The sequence below is a fragment of the Ciconia boyciana genome, chromosome 4, assembly GCF_034638445.1.
Source record: "Ciconia boyciana chromosome 4, ASM3463844v1, whole genome shotgun sequence".
Taxonomy (NCBI): domain Eukaryota; kingdom Metazoa; phylum Chordata; class Aves; order Ciconiiformes; family Ciconiidae; genus Ciconia; species Ciconia boyciana.
Genome location: NC_132937.1, coordinates 14,649,031 through 14,669,155, shown reverse-complemented (window position 1 = coordinate 14,669,155; position 20,125 = coordinate 14,649,031). Strand labels below are relative to the sequence as shown.

Below are 20,125 nucleotides of genomic sequence, written 5' to 3'. Positions count from 1 at the left end.
CAAGAGAATATCTGGGTGTTGTACGTCCTTCCTTGGATCTTAAACATCAGGGAGTCAATCTGCCTCAAAGATACCATTACAGATGGTGAAAACTGCATGCGAGAAGGCTGGAAAAGGCTGGTGTAGGGAGGAGCCTCACAGCACATAAAGGCTCCTTTTACATTTCCAAGTTGTAAGGTTGAGGTGAGACGTGTGTGCAAAGGTACTGAGGTTGCTGCTTCTCTACTGATGGCTGCCACCTCTTCTGATAAGCCAGCAGACCACATGATTAGCCATTTCATAACCCAATTAAATCAAAATAATCCAGCTGAGCTTACTTTGAACCATGAGTTTAAATTTTGAACAGTAGATGTCCATAAACTCAGAGCATTTTGACAAAAGCCAAACCACACAGAAATACACATGCAGTTACGCTACATGACTACAAGATTACTGAGTGGTGGTAACAACCGGCTGTAATGGGACTACCAAGATAACCTCTTCCTGGCCCAAATATAACCAGAGGAACACATCTCGCTTTGGTCTACGGAAACAGCAGTAGAATAAAATGGAATAAAATCAGAAACCAGGAACATAGGAAAAAGCTCTGAAGTGGAAAACAAAGCATCACACTAAAAACCAGAACAAGTTTTTGAGCATCAAGGTAGTGTATCTCATACCATGCTAGGATCTCTGATTTCAGAGGCCAACATTTGCAAATGCTTGGAAAACTCAGACTCCACATCTATGAGTTGAGAAATGAAGAGAGCAGGTATTTAAGACAATGCCTGTGATACATAATGGGAAAATAGCTTCAATTAAAATTCTGAACACTCATTATCACTACCAAGGGTATGAAAAGAGGGCGAGTGGCAAGCAGGGAAAAGGTAATGGCAGAATGCATTCATCCTGGTTACCTGTTCATACTTTTACAACCAACCATTTCCAAAAGAGAAGGGGCTCAGAGAGAATTTAATCCTAAAGAGCAGTGGTTTAAGAACAAGACGTATCTCTTGTTAACCCAGTCCTTTACAAAGTGTACAGGCACGCAATTATTTACTCATTTTTGGCACACTGTCTGTACTTGACAAGCACTATAACAGTTTATTCCAGATCGCATTAACAAGGACCTTCCTGGTTTCCCTTGGAGCGTGGAGCAGGGCTGGCGGCCAAGATGAGGATGCCTGACACATGATTACCTGCCTTTAAAAAGTGGTCTGCAGCACAGATACAAAATAGGAAGGACCAACTTCAATATCTACTTCTTTAAAGTTATGGCCCTGTTTTCGAACCAGAGCAGATATTGGCTATTTATTACTATACAGGCTAATAAACTTTATCACTGGGTGTAGGTTTTATTGCCCATATTTGTAGGGCCCTGTCACAAAATGATCATTGCATTATGTCTGATTTAACAAATATGCCAAATACGCAAGAAGAAGTAAAGCAAGTTGAAAATCCAGTCTGCATAGTACTTGAGAACCACTACTCAGTGCATTTTTATAACAACATGATACATGACTAAAAAAAAAAAAAATAATCATAATTCACACAAATCCCTGAAAACCTTCTGGTTGGAAAGCAGCTACTGAGCTGCTCTGTTAAGAGAATCAAAAGTCAGAAGTTTCTCAGACAGAGAAACTAATATTTTTTGTGCATTCAGAACAGATTCAAGTATAAAGCAAATAAGATTTATTCTGGGATTATTTAGTTATTCAGTTATCATTTCAGCTATTTAGTTCATCAGTATCTATTAAGGCATACAAAATTCAAGTTCCTCTACTCCTGAGTTCCAGCAAAGATGAGTTTCAAGAGAAGTCTATTTCTTAAGTTTTATCTTTACCTGATGATCCTCTGAGCAGCATACTGATGAAGTGAGCGGAACTGTGCTGACATATTTGCTAAGGCTGCCAGACAATTTGTATGAAGATATTTGTCCTGTCAGAAAGAAGAGGAAAGAAAAAAAACACATCAAAATTTCCTTTTGATATACACTGACACCTACTGCAGGAATCATTCAAAAGACTGAGTAATATATGTGGCTTTAAATGACATGGTCAAAAGCATATAGCAGAAATACAAAGTGTATATACTTGGTGATGTTTTAAATATGTTTTCTTAAAATATAAGGCTTATAAAAGAGTGATTGTTTCCATATAGATTTCAGAGTGTATATGTGCGTATGTATACACACATATACATATGTGTGTCTTCATACCTTTAGCAATGTTGATTTACAATTACATCATAGATGTAACAAATACTGAAAGACATTCTCCTCCTCTCCCTTCCTCTCTCTCCTTTTTGTAGTCTTATCCTAAAATTTTCTGCTTCATAACTGATCTCCCTATTAATTCTTTCAAAGCATTCTATATATCCAAAACTATAACCATACAATACTGCAGAGATCTGGTCCGCTTGTTAGCATCCCCAAAACCATTTGACCAGATAAGCATTTAAATGATGGCCCTATCAAAGTCAAAGGTTTTCACAGAACCAAACTTGTCCACTTATTCAATCCAATAGGGATTTATTTTCCCTATTCAAGTCTAAAATATGGATTTACATAACATAACAGATTCCAAATCCTACAAATATATACCAAGAATGTCCTCATTTCTTCAAATTCTTTTGATCATAAAAATGAAATCCTTATGTTTTCCAATTTAAAATATAAATATTTTTCGCTACTTTTTCATGTAGAAACTTCTGTGCCTTTAATTGTTGAAAATATTCAAAAGTGTATGATACCATGCTTACATGTTTGAGATAAGGTACAGAATCAAACGCTTGAAAAATGCACAAAACCAATCTGATACAAGGCTATAAAGTTGAAGCAGTTTTGCTTTGCTAGAGCTCAAAAAGGTTTTATGGCCCAGTCACTGTCCTACTTCATAAAAACACTAACAATAAATAGAGCTGAAATTATGACTTCTGACTAACTGAAGAGACAAACAACCTATAAAGAATAATTTCTTCTCATCAACCTAAGGAACTTTTCTCATCTGAAGATGAGCAGTTCAGTGCCTGAATCATGGACTTTAGAGAAACCTACTCAGTGAATTGAATGATAATACAGAGATGGTGTTACATGTTAGGAACCACTTAATACTGTGCTTAGTTAATATGGCTCATCTTCCCATTCTTTCCCTCCTGTAAATTCAGATGCCAACTGGTTGCAATAGAATGAAGAAAAATGCCACACCCTGTTTGAAATTGAATTCATGCTGTTGAAGTTAGGCACGTAGTGTGGATTTCTAAGTGCTACACGTAACTCTTACCCTTGTCCGTGTCATGTTGTACTGGATGGTTCTTATCACGACTAGTATCAGGAGACTCCCAAGTGAGATCTCCGTCAAGACACGCTCAGCATACCAAGTGATATTTTTCAATATCTGAAAAAAAAAGAAAAAAAGTTCTTCAGCACTTAGGTCTGAATAAGAACACAGCAAGTTGTCTGGACTCTTGCATTCCTTAAGAAAGGTAAATTAGCTTCCCGCCTCAAATGTGACCAAAACCTGTTGTATTCTAAAGCAAGAATAATAAATAAATAAATAAATAAAAAACCAAAACAAAACAGACCTCTGCAGTATTATCGTCTAGTAGATCTCATCAACTTTATTATAAGTCATATGGAAACACACTAAGTGTAGAAAAATGATTAAATTTGGCAATACCCTAATTTCTACACCCTGTGCTACCACACTCCTATATTCTTTTTGATCTTACCCTTTACACTTTAAAAAGTATCCAGTTCCACCCTAGCCACCTGAATAACATTGCCAATTCCTTCCCATTTTCCCTCATAACAAGTTGGGCAAGAGGCAGCACATAGGAGCTCTGACTGATCAGCAAGAGCACACATGCTGAAGGACACAGAGCAGATCACAGGTTAACTGTTCACTTCACACGGAAGCCCTTCTCTTGCCAGAGGTGAGGTCTCTTCCTCTAATAGGTTAGAGAAGTCATCAGCTAGGTTAAGAGCTTCATATCTTTCAGTGCTCTCCACTATCGGGGTGGATGAAGTTTACCACCATTTCTGAGTTTATTGCAAAAGGAGAATCAATCCACTCTTTCCTCTTAGAATACTCAGCCAACCAACCTAGAGAGATAAAGCAAACATATGCACAAAAAAACCCCTGCCTTAAAAGAACAGTAAAAACGAGTCAACAGGAACTACCCTAAAACCATGGAGAAGATCCTCTATAAATTCAGGGTTATTCTGAGTCAAAACAAAAATTTACTAAACAAGAACTATTCCACACAAAGTTGTCACTCTGCATAACTTTGACGTATCTGATATATTAAGTACATTTCATTGCAACTTCATGTTGAGATGTCCTAAAAAAAATCCAAACCCCACCAACCTCACCAACTTCATTAATGAACCTCTTCTCCTAAAAAGTAATATGGAAACACACTTCTGACTATATTCCTTCTTCTTATCTCTCCTTTGGATGAGTGAAAAGAATTGTCACCCTTCAGTTTCTATAATTTCTGCTTTTAGAATTCCCTCTTCCTACCACTAACAAGCTCGCTCAGCAAAACCTCTTCTTTCTTTAAGAGAGAGGATGGAGAAGTAGCAACCGATTTCTTATGAGGAGATATGGAGAGCTGGCCACTGAATGACTTGCAGGACACAAAGGGAAAGGCAATGCTGGGAACTACCTCCATCTGCTACTGATTTTATACTATTTACTCCTTCTGTCTAAAATATACACATACATATAAACTGTGATGGAAAGAATCATAAGTTTATTTGTGAAAAAGAAGGGGTATCTGGAAACCAAAGTTAAAATCATATATATATTAATTTAGTGAAATTCTGAAATATTTAAAAAATAGCACTTTCAGAATCTAAAGCCTCATACAGCTACCAAAAAAAAAAAAAAAAGGGATAATTTACGCAATGATATCTACACAGGCTTCTGAAGGAATATAATCCTAAATTCTGCAAAATCTGTGGCAAAATCCGGGCCCAAAGTTTAGGCATCCCTCATTACGAAGTGTTACACTACAGCATCATCCCTTGGTAAGGTAGCGCAGGACTCTTCCACGACACCTCAACATTGCCACAGAGAAACGATTCCACGTATAAAAGAACGAACATCGGTTGTACTCACACATTCAGGTAACCTGAAGAAATGCACAACCAACACACAAGTATGTAAATCTCGTTACTTATCTGTTAAAGGTGCAAAACACCACCTTCTCCTATTAATGGTAAGAGCAAAGGGTTACTTCATTTGATAATCATGTGTTTACAAACAATTGTAGAGTCATGTTTTTAAATTATGTACGCGCTTGGTTGCTAATCACTAAAAGAGCAGAGAACTAGAATCCAAAAAAGTCACCCCATATTTGTAGTTTCCATAATATTACATTTGCTATTTGAAATTTTGTATTTTATATATTTAAGGGGATTAGTAATCATGGTCATGCACACTGTTCAGCTCAAAGGCAGTATGTTAAGCAATCTTTTTCTCTATGCCTATATTTGAGAAGGAAACAGGAGACCAAGAGCTATTTTAATAACACAGCTTTTTCCATTCAGCCCAGAGCCTGGATCTGTGCAAACCCTTCTGAATTACAGAATTGCACAATCGTTTAGGATGGAAAAGACCTTTAAAACCATCGAGTCCAACCATTAACCTAACACTGCCAAGGTGTCGTGGTTTAGCCCCAGCTGGCAACTAAGCACCACACAGCCGCTCTCTCACTCCCCCCCGGTGGGATGGGGGAGAGAATCGGAAGAGCAAAAGTAAGAAAACTCGTGGGTTGAGACAAGAACAGTTTAATAATTGGAACAAAATAATAATAATAATAATAATAATAATAATGAATTATAATGAGAAGGAATACAATGAGAGAGAAAGAGGAACAAAACCCAAGGGAGGGAAAGAAAAGGGAAAGGGAAAAAAAAAATAATAAAATAAAATAATACAACTGCTCACCACCCGCCGACCGACGCCCAGCCAGTCCCCGAGCGGCGATCGCAACCCCCGGCCAACTCCCCCAGTTTATATACTGGGCATGACATCATATGGTATGGAGTAGCCCTTTGGTCAGTTTGGATCAACTATCCTGGATGTGCCCCCTCCCATTTCTTGGGCGCCTGGCAGAGCATGAGAAGCTGGGGGAAAAAAAAAAAAAAAAGGTCCTTGACCAATGTAAATACCGCTTAGCGACAGCCAAAACATCAGCGTGTTATCAATATCATTCTCATACTAAAATCCAAAGCACTGCACTATACCAGCTACTAGGAAGAAAATTAACTCTATCCCAGCCGAAACCAGGACAGTATCCACCCCTTATTCCATACCATTTACGTCATGCCCAGGTTCTACCCTTTCTAATACAATTAATCACCACCATTTTTTTTCCTGTCTCTTGATATATATATATATATATATATATGTACACACAATTATCATTCCCTTGGTCTATGAGTCATCCTTCTAAAATGTTTATTAAGGTCATTTAGTTCATGACTTTGGGCTTCATCTGTCATAATAGTCCTTCAGGGCAGAAGAGATGGTGCGTGGTGCTGGATTGTTCTGAATCTGAATTGTTCTGGATTGTTCTGGATGCTGAAGCCAGTTCTGGTTCCATCACTTCTGCACTTTGCTTGCTTTCATCGAAGTTCATTTTTCACTAATCTGGGTGATCCTTATTGAAATACCATTGATATGGTGTATAATAACCATAAAAGTGATGACACACAGTATTATATAGCCATTACCATCATACCATTTAGTTCATTGGCTATTCTCACCCAAAATCAAATCCCCTTGAGGTACACAGCGGACTTCCCCATCCTTTCGCATTACCCACCAAGTACACCCGGGTCCTTGAGCAAAAGCAATCCCACGAATGGGCTTGCCTTTGCCTGAGGCAGGAGTAACCCAAACTGTCTTCCCCAGTATGTTTTTTATGTGTACTACAGGGACCTTATCCCCTTCTACAGTGTGTAAAAGTTTTGATTGGGCAGGGCCAGCTCGATTGACAGATCCTCTAATGTTGACTAACCAGGTGGCCTTTGCTAAATGTGTATCCCAATGTTTAAATGTCCCACCACCCCTTGCTCACAGTGTAGTCTTTAACAGTCCATTGTATCGTTCAATTTTCCCAGAGGCTGGTGCATGACAGGGGATGTGATATACCCACTCAATGCCGTGCTCTTTGGCCCAGGTGTCTATGAGGCTGTTTCGAAAATGTGTTCCGTTGTCTGACTCAATTCTTTCTGGGGTGCCATGTCGCCACAGGACTTGCTTTTCAAGGCCCAGGATAGTGTTCCGGGCGGTGGCATGGGGCACAGGATATGTTTCCAGCCATCCGGTGGTTGCTTCCACCATTGTAAGCACATAGCGCTTGCCTTGGCGGGTTTGTGGGAGTGTGATATAATCGATCTGCCAGGCCTCCCCATATTTATATTTTAGCCATCGCCCTCCATACCACAGAGGCTTTAACCGCTTGGCTTGTTTAATTGCAGCGCATGTTTCACATTCATGGATAACCTGTGCAATAGTGTCCATGGTCAAGTCCACCCCTCGATCACGAGCCCATCTATATGTTGCATCTCTTCCTTGATGGCCTGAGGGGTCATGGGCCCACAGAGCTATAAAGAATTCACCCTTATGTTGCCAGTCCAGATCCACCTGAGCCACTTCAATCTTAGCAGCCTGATCCACCTGCTGGTTATTTTGATGTTCCTCAGTGGCCTGACTCTTGGGTACATGAGCATCTACGTGACGTACTTTGACAATCAGGTTCTCTACCCGGGCAGCAATATCTTGCCACAATGCTGCAGCCCAGATGGGTTTGCCTCTGCGCTGCCAATTGTTCTGCTTCCATTGCTGTAACCACCCCCACAGGGCATTTGCCACCATCCATGAGTCAGTATAGAGACAGAGCACTGGCCACTTTTCTCGTTCAGCAATGTCTAAAGCCAGCTGAATGGCTTTTAGTTCTGCAAATTGGCTCGATTCACCATCTCCTTCAGCAGTTTCTACCACTTGTCGTATAGGACTCCATACAGCAGCCTTCCACCTCTGATGCTTTCCTACAATACGACAGGACCCATCAGTGAACAGTGCATACTGCTTCTCATTTTCTGGCAATTTATTGTACAGTGGGGCCTCTTCAGCACGCGTCACCTCCTCCTCTGGCGATATTCCGAAACCTTTGCTTTCTGGCCAGTCCATAATTACTTCCAAGATTCCTGGGCGATTGGGGTTTCCTATCCGAGCCCGTTGTGTGATCAGTGCAACCCACTTACTCCACGTAGCATCAGTTGCATGATGTGTAGAGGGGACCCTCCCTTTGAACATCCATCCCAGCACCAGCAGTCGAGATGCCAAGAGGAGTTGTGCTTCAGTACCAACCACTTCTGAAGCAGCTCAAACCCCTTCATATGCTGCCAATATCTCTTTCTCAGTTGGAGTATAGCGGGCCTCAGATCCTCTGTATCCCCGACTCCAAAACCCTAGGGGTCGACCTCGAGTCTCCCCTGGTGCTTTCTGCCAGAGGCTCCAGGTAGGGCCATTCTCTCCAGCTGCAGTGTAGAGCACATTTTTTACGTCTTGCCCTGCCCGAACTGGCCCAAGGGCTACTGCATGAACTATCTCCCGTTTAATTTGTTCAAAAGCTTGTCATTGCTCAGGGCCCCATTTGAAATCATTCTTCTTCCGGGTCACTTGGTAGAGAGGGCTTACGATCAGACTGTAATTTGGAATATGCATTCTCCGAAATCCCACAACGCCTAAGAAAGCTTGTGTTTCCTTTTTGCTAGTTGGTGGAGACATGGCTGTTATTTTGTTAATCACATCCATTGGGGTCTGACGACATCCATCTTGCCATTTTATTCCTAAAAACTGGATCTCCTGTGCAGGTCCCTTGACCTTACTTTGTTTTATGGCAAAACCGGCTTTCAGGAGGATTTGGACTATTTTCTTCCCTTTCTCAAAAACTTCTTCTGCTGTATTGCCCCACACGATAATGTCATCAATGTATTGCAGATGTTCTGGAGCTTCGCCCTGTTCCAGTGCAGTCTGAATCAGTCCATGGCAAATGGTAGGGCTGTGTTTCCACCCCTGGGGCAGTCGATTCCAGGTGTACTGAACACCCCTCCAGGTGAAAGCAAACTGTGGCCTGCACTCTGCTGCCAAAGGGATTGAGAAAAACGCATTAGCAATATCAATTGTAGCATACCATTTGGCTGCTTTTGACTCCAGTTCGTATTGCAGTTCCAGCATGTCCGGCACGGCAGCACTCAGGGGCGGCGTGACTTCATTCAAGCCACGATAGTCTACTGTTAGTCTCCACTCTCCATTAGACTTTTGCACTGGCCATATAGGACTGTTAAAAGGTGAGCGAGTCTTACTGATCACTCCTTGGCTCTCCAGTCGACGAATCAGCTCATGGATGGGAATCAGGGAGTCTCGGTTGGTACGATATTGCCTCCGGTGCACCGTTGTGGTAGCAATTGGCACCTGTTGTTCTTCAACCCTCAGCAACCCCACAACAGAAGGGTCCTCTGAGAGACCAGGCAAGGTAGATAGCTGCTTAATTTCCTCCGTCTCCAAGGCAGCTATACCAAAAGCCCACCGGTACCCTTTTGGGTCCTTGAAATACCCTCTCCTGAGGTAGTCTATGCCAAGGATGCACGGAGCCTCTGGGCCAGTCCCAATGGGGTGCTTTTGCCACTCATTCCCAGTTAGGCTCACTTCAGCCTCCAATACAGTCAGCTGTTGGGATCCCCCTGTCACTCCACAAATACAGATGGGTTCTGCCCCGATATAGCTTGATGGCATTAGGGTACACTGTGCACCGGTGTCTACTAGAGCCTTATACTCCTGTGGGTCTGATGTGCCAGGCCATCAAATCCACACAGTCCAGTAAACCCAGTTGTCCCTTTCCTCCACCTGGCTGGAGGCAGGGCCCCCCTAATTCTGGTCATAATATTCATTACCCATTTCTTGTATATACGAGTCAGGAGTTTCTTCATTAAAATCAGAAGTAAGATCAGCCCTTTTACTCTGTCTGGGGAATTGTCCACTGGAAACCAGAGCAGCAATTTTCCTGGAAGAACCCCCTTTGGTGATTGTTTTTCCTTGCAACTCACGTACCCGTGCCTCTAGGGTTGAGGTAGGTTTTCCATCCCACTTCCTCATGTCCTCTCCGTGGTCACGCAGGAAAAACCATAGAGTGCCCCGTGGTGTGTACCCTCTATATCCTCTCTCTTGAGCAGAAGAACGCTGACTCCTAATAGCTGAGACACTGGGCCGTATAGGTGGGGAGTAGGACATATCTTCTTTGAACCGTTGGAACTCCTGGGACAGTTTCTCCACAGCTGAGACAAGGGAGGAAGAGATACTTTCTTCATATTCCCGGAGGTTACTAGCAGCTTCATTCACTGTTGGACCGTCTCCGTCTTTCCAGGTCAGTATTGCCAATGAGTTGGCACACGACGGTGGTGCGTTTCGTACCAACTTCCGCCACATAGGTCTTGCGCACTAGACCTCATCTGGATCTGTGGGTGACCGCACGTCGTTCAGGTCACTATAAATCACCTCCAGCACAGCTAATTCCCTCAGGTACTGGATGCCTTTTTCCATGGTGGTCCATTTCCCAGGGCGATATACAACATCTTCCTTGAAGGGATATCTTTCTTTTATAGCTGACAGGAGTCGCCTCCAGAGGCTGCGGGCTGGTTCCCCTTTTCCAATTGCTTTGTCAATGCCCCCTTCCCTAGAAATAGATCCCAGCTGCTTGGCTTCCTTACCCTCCAATTCCAGGCTACTGGCCCCACTATCCCAGCATCGGAGCAGCCAGGTGACAATGTGCTCCCCTGGACGACGGCTGAAATCTTTTCGCATATCTCGCAGCTCACTTAGGGATAGGGATCGGGTGGTTTCCGTCTCATCCACAAGTTCTTCCTCTTCCTCTCTCTGTGATAGCCCTGCTCTTTCATCTTCCCTTTCTAAACGAGCTGACTTTTGCTTCCAGGATTTCTTTTTATGTATAGGGGCGACTGATACTGACACGGGTTCGTTCCCTGTTTGAACCGCAATGCTTGTAACAGAGTTGTCCGGAGCAGCTGCAACTGCAGTGCCCGTCGCAGGGGTAGCCGGAATAGTCGCAGTGCCTGTCGCAGGGGTAGCCGGAATAGTCGCAGTGCCTGTCGCAGGGGTAGTCGGAACAGCCGCAGTGCCTGTCGCAGGGGGGGCTGGAGCAGCCGTAGTGCCTGTCGCAGGGGTAATCGGGACAGCCGCAGCGCCTGTCGCAGGGGTAGTCGGGACAGCCGCAGCGCCTGTCGCAGGGGGGGCTGGAGCAGCTGCAGTGCCTGGCATTTTGCCACCGGATCCTTGAGGGTTCTGAACAGTGTTGAACAGGGCTCGGTAGGCATGGGCCAGACCCCAGCACATTGCAGTGGTTTGCGTCTCCCTAGAATTGCCAGGGTGACAGCATACTTTTTCCAAATAGTCTACTAATTTTTCAGGATTCTGCACTTGTTCAGGCGTGAAGTTCCAAAACACTGGAGGTGCCCACCGTCCTAGGCATTTGCCCATGCTATCCCACACACCCTGCCACTCATAACTATCCAGCCTTGGGGCAGATCTCTGAATTATATTCTTAAATTGCTTACTAACCTTGGACAAGATCGAAACAATATTCCCAAGCAATACCAATAGAAGTATCTTAACTACCCAAGGTTGTTCAAAATACTGAAAAGTTATTGTAATGAAGGAGGAAGCATTGTAGAAGAAAGTAGTGAAGGTACAATTCTGCATTTCCTCCATAAAAAACCTCTCAGAGGCAGAGGTATAATTGCGAATTGTCTCCATAAGCTGATACCCGACATACAATAACGGTTTCAGTACAGCACTTAGATACCAAAATAAACCCAAGGTCACTGTTTTAATAACAAATCTCACAGGCCAAACATCACCAATCATAGCAGAGCACAGCAAACTGCAAAACCAACACCGATCTTTAACATGTACAGCAAAAAATGAGCATGGTGCAGATCAGGTAAACCAATGCTAGGAACAGATGGATCAATATCACGTCCCACAACTACTAACAGATCTGAATTCCTTAATACACTCTGGTTAATCTGTTATTATCTCAACCCTTCGAGCCCCACGTTGGGCGCCAAAAAGGACTGTCGTGGTTTAGCCCCAGCTGGCAACTAAGTACCACACAGCCGCTCTCTCACTCCCCCCCGGTGGGATGGGGGAGAGAATCGGAAGAGCAAAAGTAAGAAAACTCGTGGGTTGAGACAAGAACAGTTTAATAATTGGAACAAAATAATAATAATAATAATAATAATAATAATAATAATAATAATAATAATAATAATGAATTATAATGAGAAGGAATACAATGAGAGAGAAAGAGGAACAAAACCCAAGGGAGGGAAAGAAAAGGGGAAGGGAAAAAAAAAAATAAAATAAAATAATACAACCGCTCACCACCCGCCGACCGACGCCCAGCCAGTCCCCGAGCGGCGATCGCAACCCCCCGGCCAACTCCCCCAGTTTATATACTGGGCATGACATCATATGGTATGGAATAGCCCTTTGGTCAGTTTGGATCAACTATCCTGGATGTGCCCCCTCCCATTTCTTGGGCGCCTGGCAGAGCATGAGAAGCTGGGGAAAAAAAAAAAAAAAAAGGTCCTTGACCAATGTAAATACCGCTTAGCGACAGCCAAAACATCAGCGTGTTATCAATATCATTCTCATACTAAAATCCAAAGCACTGCACTATACCAGCTACTAGGAAGAAAATTAACTCTATCCCAGCCGAAACCAGGACACAAGGCCACCACTAAACCATGTCCCTAAGCACCATATCCACGTCTTGATATACCTCCAGGGATGGTGACTCAACCACTTCCCTAGGCAGCCTGTTCCAATGCTTGACCACCCTTTCAGTAAAGAAATTTTTCCTAATATCCATTCTGAACCTCCCCTGGCACAACTTGAGACCATTTCCTCTCGTCCTATCATTTGTTACTTGGGAGAAGAGACTGACCCCCACCTCTCTACAACCTCCTTTCAGATAGTTGTAGACAGTGATAAGGTCTCCCCTCAGCCTCCTTTCCTCCAGGCTAAAAAACCCCAGTTCCCTCAGCCGCTCCTCATAAGACTTGTGCTCTAGACCACTCAACAGCTTCATTGCCCTTCTTTGGACATGCTACAGCACCTCAATGCCTTTCTTGTAGTGAGGGGCTGTCTTGGTTTAGCTTTAGTCGGCAACCAAGCACCACACAGCTGCTTGCTCAACCTCCCCTCCTGGTGGAACGGGGGAGAGAATGGGAAGAGCAAAAATAAGAAAACTCGTGGGTTGAGATAAAAATGGTTTAATAACTGGAAAAAAGAAGAAAAAAGTATATATATGTAATTAATAATAAATAATAATAATAAATTGTAATGAAAATTGCAAACCGACACAGCTAGTGAGTGAGCCAACTAGGGAAGGTGCCCCACTGGACCTCTTGTTCACGAACAGAGAAGGACTTGTGAGCCATGACGGTTGGAGGCCGTCTTGGGCAGAGTGATCACGAAATGATAGAGTTTTTGATACGTGGAGAAGCAGTAAGGGGGGTCAGCAGAACTGCCACCTTAGACTTCTGGAGGGCGGACTTTGGCCTGTTTAGGAGGCTGGTCGACAGAGTCCCCTGGGAGGCAGCCCTAAAGGGCAAAGGAGTCCAGGAAGGCTGGACATTCTTTAAGGAGGAAGTCCTAAAGGCACAAGAGCAGGCTGTCCCCAGGTGCCGAAAGACGAGCCGGCGGGGAAGAAGACCGGCCTGGCTGAATAGAGAGCTCTGGCTAGAACTCAGGAAAAAGAGGAGAGTCTATGACCTCTGGAAGAAGGGGCAGGCAAGTCAGGAGGACTACAAAGGTGTAGCGAGGTTGTGCGTGGAGAAAATTAGAAGGGCCAAAGCTGAGCTAGAGCTCAATCTGGCTACTGCCGTAAAAGACAACAAAAAATACTTCTTCAAATACATTAGCAGCAAAAGGAGAGCTAAGGAGAATCTCCAGCCTCTAGTAGACAGGGGAGGGAACACAGTGACCAAGGATGAGGAAAAGGAAAAGTACTTAATGCCTTCTTTGCCTCAGTCTTTAATAGCAGGGCCAATAGTTCTCTGGGTACCCAGCCCCCTGAGTCGGAAGATAGGGACGGGGACCAGAATGGAGCCCCCATAATCCAGGGGGAAAATGGTTAGTGACCTGCTGCACCACTTAGACACTCACAAGTCTATGGGGCCTGATGAGATCCACCCGAGAGTACTGAAGGAACTGGCAGATGTGCTCACCAAGCCCCTTTCCATCATTTACCAGCAGTCCTGGCTAACTGGGGAGGTCCCTGCTGACTGGAGATTAGCAAATGTGACACCCATCTACAAGAAGGGCCAGAAGGAGGACCCGGGGAACTACAGGCCTGTCAGCATGACCTCGGTACCGGGGAAGCTGATGGAGCAGATCATCCTGAGTGCCATCACACGGCATGTAAAGGATAACCAAGGGATCAAGCCCAGCCAGCATGGGTTTAGGAAAGGCAGGTCCTGCTTGACCAACCTCATCTCCTTCTACAACAAGGTGACCCGCCTAGTGGATGAGGGGAAGGCTGTGGATGTTGTCTATCTAGACTGTAGTAAAGCCTTTGACACGGTTTCCCACAGCATTCTCCTGGAGAAACTGGCTGCTCATGGCTTGGACGGGTGTACTCTTCGCTGGGTAAAGAACTGGCTGGACGGCCGGGCCCAAAGAGTGGTGGTGAATGGAGTTTACTCCAGTTGGTGGCCGGTCACAAGCGGTGTTCCCCAGGGCTCTGTGTTGGGGCCAGTTCTGTTTAATATCTTTATCAATGATCTGGATGAAGGGATCGAGTGCACCCTCAGTAAGTTCGCAGACGACACCAAGTTGTGCGGGAGTGTTGATCTGCTTGAGGGGAGGAAGGTTCTACAGAGGGACCTGGACAGGCTGGATCGATGGGCTGGGGCCAATTGTATGAGGTTCAACAAGGCTAAATGCAAGGTCCTGCACTTGGGCCACAACAACCCCATGCAGTGCTACAGGCTTGGGGAAGAGTGGCTGGAAAGGTGCCTGGCAGAGAAGGACCTGGGGGTGTTGGTTGACAGCCGCCTGAATATGAGCCAGCAGTGTGCCCAGGTGGCCAAGAAGGCCAATGGCATCCTGGCTTGTATCAGAAATAGTGTGGCCAGCAGGACTAGGGAAGTGATCGTGCCCCTGTACTTGGCACTGGTGAGGCTGCACCTTGAATACTGTGTTCGCTTTTGGGCCCCTCACTACAAGAGAGACATTGAGGTGCTGGAGCGTGTCCAGAGAAGGGGAACGAAGCTGGTGAAGGGACTAGAGCAGAAGTCTTATGAGGAGCGGCTGAGGGAACTGGGGTGGTTTAGCCTGGCGAAAAGGAGGCTGAGGGGAGACCTTATTGCTCTCTACAACTACCTGAAAGGAGGTTGTAGCGAGGTGGGGGTCGGTCTCTTCTCCCAAGTAACAAGCCATAGGACAAGAGGAAATGGCCTCAAGTTGCGCCAGGGGAAGTTTAGACTGGATATTAGGAAATTTTACTTCACTGAAAGGGTTATTAAGCATTGGAACAGGCTGCCCAGGGAAGTGGTTAAGTCACCATCCCTGGAGGTATTTAAAAGACGTTTGGATGAGGTGCTTAGGGACATGGTGTAGTGGTGGTCTCGGTAGTGTTAGGTTTACGGTTGGACTCGATGGTTATAGAGGCCTTTTCCAACCTATACGATTCTGTGAAAAGGAAAACAACAAGAGAGAAAGAGAAACAGGAACAAAACATGGGGGGGGAGGGGGGGTGTGTGTGTGGAACCAAAAAGCAAGTGATGCAACCGCTCACCACCCGCCAACTGATGCCCAGCCAGTCCCCGAGCAGCGATCACTGCCCCCCGGCCAACTCCCCCCAGTTTATATGCTGAGCATGACGTCATATGGTATGGAATAGCCCTTTGGTCAGTTTGGGTCAATTATCCTGGCTGTGCCCCCTGCCACCTTCTTGTGCACCTGGCAGAGCAGGGGAAGCTGAAAAGTCCTTGCCCAGTGTAAACACTGCTTGGCAACAGCCAAAACATCAGTGTGTTATCAGTATTATTCTCATCCTAAATCATACTATCAATACATATTCTCATACACAGCACTATACCAGCTACTAGGAAGAAAATTAACTCTATCCTACCCAAAACCAGGACAGCATCCACCCCTTATTCTATACCATTTATGTCATGCCCAGGTTCTACCCTTTCTAATACAATTAATCACCACCACTTTTCCTGTCTCTTGATACATGTATATATATGTACACACATATATATGTCTGGTGGTCTTTAGTTGCTGCTCCCAGGGTGAGATACTTCACACTTGGGGAGCAGCTTGGATTCTTTGCTGCTAAATTCAAGTTTGGCTACGTTAAATTGCAAGTTTGTTTTGTGTCCAACTTCTTGAAAGATAAAGAAAAGTTTTATAAAGATGTCCTTTTCTCTTTGACACTCCTGTAATGAATGTGCCATTTGCAAAGTTTAACCATAATATTTCTTTATCGTTGATGTATATCAGTGATCTGCGTCGTCTTGATGTATCATCTTTATATCATTGAAAGTATTTTGGTAGCTATAGCAAATGTTAAATAACTATTGGCATTTAGAAGGGCCAAGAATATATTCCTGTTGGGCCATATTAAGAAAACTTACTTCAAGATTCAAATTTGAAGGATTTTCACACTGTTCAGATGTCTGATTTTCAGTTCATAGAATGCATGTCATGTTGCTTTTTATCATTTGAGTTTCTTAATAAAAAAATCCCCTGTGGAATGAAGTCATCTAAATGACATGTAGAAGCCTGTTACAACAGGGGTACTGTCATGCTTTATCTTATTTTTGGTCTCATTGAAAAAAAACTGAGTGTGCTTGACAAGGTCTGTTTTTCTATGCTGGTGACATCCTCCTTTGAATGAGTCTCACGATCGCTGTTCCATTATTCTGCTCAGGATTAACTGGCATGTTGTTATCTTGGGTCATCCTATTTACTTTCTTAAAATAAGGTACACTGGTACCTTTCCTTCTCGTCCTACAAAGCTTTCAGAAAGCTCCAGTTTTTGGCAAATTCTAACTTTGGGTTTACTTTAAACTTATAATTTTAATTCCTTTATCTTTCTTTCTAATTTTTTAGTTATAAAAGTTTCATTTTATACATTCATTTTTTGTATGTGAGAAATATACTTTATAAGCTTTTTCAATCTGCTGTGAATTAGAAATTAGACTCTCTGTAGAACTTGAAGAAGCTTTTTTTTTTTTCATGATTGTTGGCTTGTCATTTTTGGTGGACCAAGAAAAAAGTTGTTAAATGAGTTCCCCTTATATTGCCCTTTTTATTTTTTTTTTTTGATCCGCAGGCTTTGTGGAATTGGCTTTTTGAAAGCGTTAAGTTCATATATTACTGGTTTGAATTTTATTGTGTGTGCAAATAACACATAATCAAATCACTTGTATTTAAGCAACCATTACTGTTTAGTGTGTAATCATTTTTTTTATTGATCGAGGTTCAGCCTTGTGTTAAATTAAAAACTTAATCTGTATAGAGGGAGTTAAGAAACCAACGCTTTCTTAATTCCTAAAAATCAGAATCACAAGACCTTGAGATTGTCGTTCAGCCTTGAGTCTTCCTCGTTGGTTGAGCTCATCCATAGTGTGATTTGATGATCTGTAATAGATTCCAGCTGTTATTTCATCTTGCTATTATTCCAACCTATTTTGCTTGCTAAACATTGGCCCATAAGTACTTCTGTGAGTGAGAGATGGGTTGAGGTACTAACACACTTTCATTGTTCCGAACATAATTTGTTACTATTATAAAATGTCTGTAATGGGTGAGATCAAAGGGCTGTCGAGCTCCATAGTCTGTCTGACAGTCGATGGAGAAGAACGGAAGAAAGAGGAAAAGTATTCTGGTAGAAAACTGTATTCTTGTCAACCTGTGCAGGCTGCCCTCTGTGACCACATAGTATATATGTTTTTCAATTTGATCTCAGCTTGATTTTTAGTGGGGCAAAAATAGAAGTGTGACTAAGACATGTGAGGGAAATTTGGGAGACAGTCTTAATTTCTACCTCTGCATGAATTGGCATTTGTCTCTTGTACCTGGTTGTGGGGAGGGGAACAACCTTGTTGTAAAACATTGTTGCCTTTTTTAAATTGCATTATTCATGCCTTAAAAATCAAAATAAACCCAAAACCTTACAGACACTGAAGATGTGACTGCTGCAAAAATCATGCATCTCCTTTAGAAGGCAAAGTTTGTTGATGATAAAAGATATTTATGAGCTAAATTTCATGCAAATGCCTTTTGAGGATTGTAACTAAATCTGTTCTGATACTTTAAAAATGAAGTTGATGATATTTATCAAGGTGGTTTTCAGAGATAGAGATAGAGGCATAATAAGTGAATTACTTGGTGGTGAAGTTTTACACCATTTCAGGCAACGCCACTTCCTTCAGAGCTCCCAGTTCATCAGTTAATCACAGTATCTGGCCTTAATTTTTTCTGTTTAGTTGTAGTGTTTCTGTGGAGCTCTTTGAGTTTGCTCTGGGTGCAGTTCTCTATGTTTTTATTCTTAGTATGAAAAATTCCTGCTTACGTGTCCCTGCCCTCATGCTCCTCTAAGAGATGGTTCTTGGAGAAGAATAACCAATTTATGAAGAAGAGAATTGTGTTGAGTTTTTTTCAACCTGAATATTGGTGTTCTGGGCAGCGGTCCCACAAAGAAGTGTCTCAGCACAGGTGCGAAGGTGATGAGCTGTGGCAGGAAAGCAAAACTTTGCAAGGGGAAGCCCTGGTGCCAAAGACAACGTATAATAGAGCTTACCCCCTCGCTGCTGCTTTGGAAATAGAAATCAGCCATCAAGGGCTTGCTTATGCTATAAACAAGCACTCTAGTTTAGTTACATTACACTTAAATATTTTCCTTTTTTTTTTTTTTTAATTAAGGAAGCAAAAATAAGATATAAAGAAATAGTCTTCCATCCTTTTCCTTTCTCCTTCTTTTTCCCAGTGCTCTACATTTCTGCCAGAGAAAATAAATTTACTCTTCGCTATTCCAATTCCATGTGGAATACCAATGTATGTGCATTTTCCTCTTCACATGTATTGAATAAATGCACTTTTCAAAATCCTGATCCCACTTCTTCATCTATATTTAAATTTCCTTTATAGCCAAAATGCTTTATGTATTTTGGAGAAGAATCTAATAGTTGGAAAACCTTTTTATTCCAAATTCTTCCTCTTTGTGAAATTCTTTATATCTTCTGAAGTAGACAGACACCAGATTTAACCTGTTCTTGCTGCACCCCCACCCTGTAAGCATCACCAGGTTGGTTTTAACTGATTATTCTGTCTCCGCAGCACTAGATGGTGCTGATGACAGTATCTCTGAAATCTGAGCCTTCAAAAATACCAATGATTTGAAAAGTAGTGCTGCTGTTTCAGACCAAGGACCAGTTTGCAAATCCAAATTTTGATTTGAACAAAAATTTCAGTTTGCAAATACAATAGCAGATTATAGGAGGGGGAAAAGGTGGAAAAGCTTATTAATACATCTTATTTCTGTGTTGCTTCTTCCCTTTTTGACAGGGAATGTTCTAGTGGTTTTGACTAATAGTTGTGAATTAGCAGGAGGTTGGCATTTGGTCCCAGGAATGACACATCTTATCGAGGCTCTGTTGGATAGCACGAAGGAAAAAATAAGATTCCATTTTTCATGACATCAGATATATTGTGTTATCCTATTGTGTTCTTCTGAAAACACCAAATGTTCTCAGCCCTCATAACCACCACGGAGGTCTTGTAATCTCATCCGACGTTCTTGCCGTATCAGTCCAGTTGCGATTATCACCACCTCAGCGATAGCGTCCTGGTGGGACTGGGAGTTGGGCAGCCATGGTACCGACCCTGGTTTTGGCCGTGCCATCTCGAGCCTGTTCCTCATGCTGGCAGACTCTGGCTGAACCTTGAGGATGGTACAACCTACCCAGGGGCTCTCACACAGGTTAATTAGATGCCTTAAGTGCAGCGAAGGTTGTCCTTAAAAGGAAGCTGTT

At 43.1% G+C, this 20,125-nt stretch overlaps 1 protein-coding gene across 5 annotated transcripts in view; it reads right to left on the bottom strand.

Moving 5' to 3' along the window:
* DYM (dymeclin) overlaps positions 1-20,125 on the bottom strand; it is a 279,208-nt gene that overhangs the window by 124,178 nt on the left and 134,905 nt on the right. For all 5 annotated transcript variants that reach the window (XM_072858890.1, XM_072858886.1, XM_072858891.1 and 2 more), the window contains 2 exons: positions 3,261-3,374; positions 1,823-1,917 (listed from right to left, as the gene is read on the bottom strand). In XM_072858890.1, the coding sequence (XP_072714991.1) occupies positions 1,823-1,917; positions 3,261-3,374 (209 nt within the window). The remainder of the gene's footprint in view (positions 1-1,822; positions 1,918-3,260; positions 3,375-20,125) is intronic.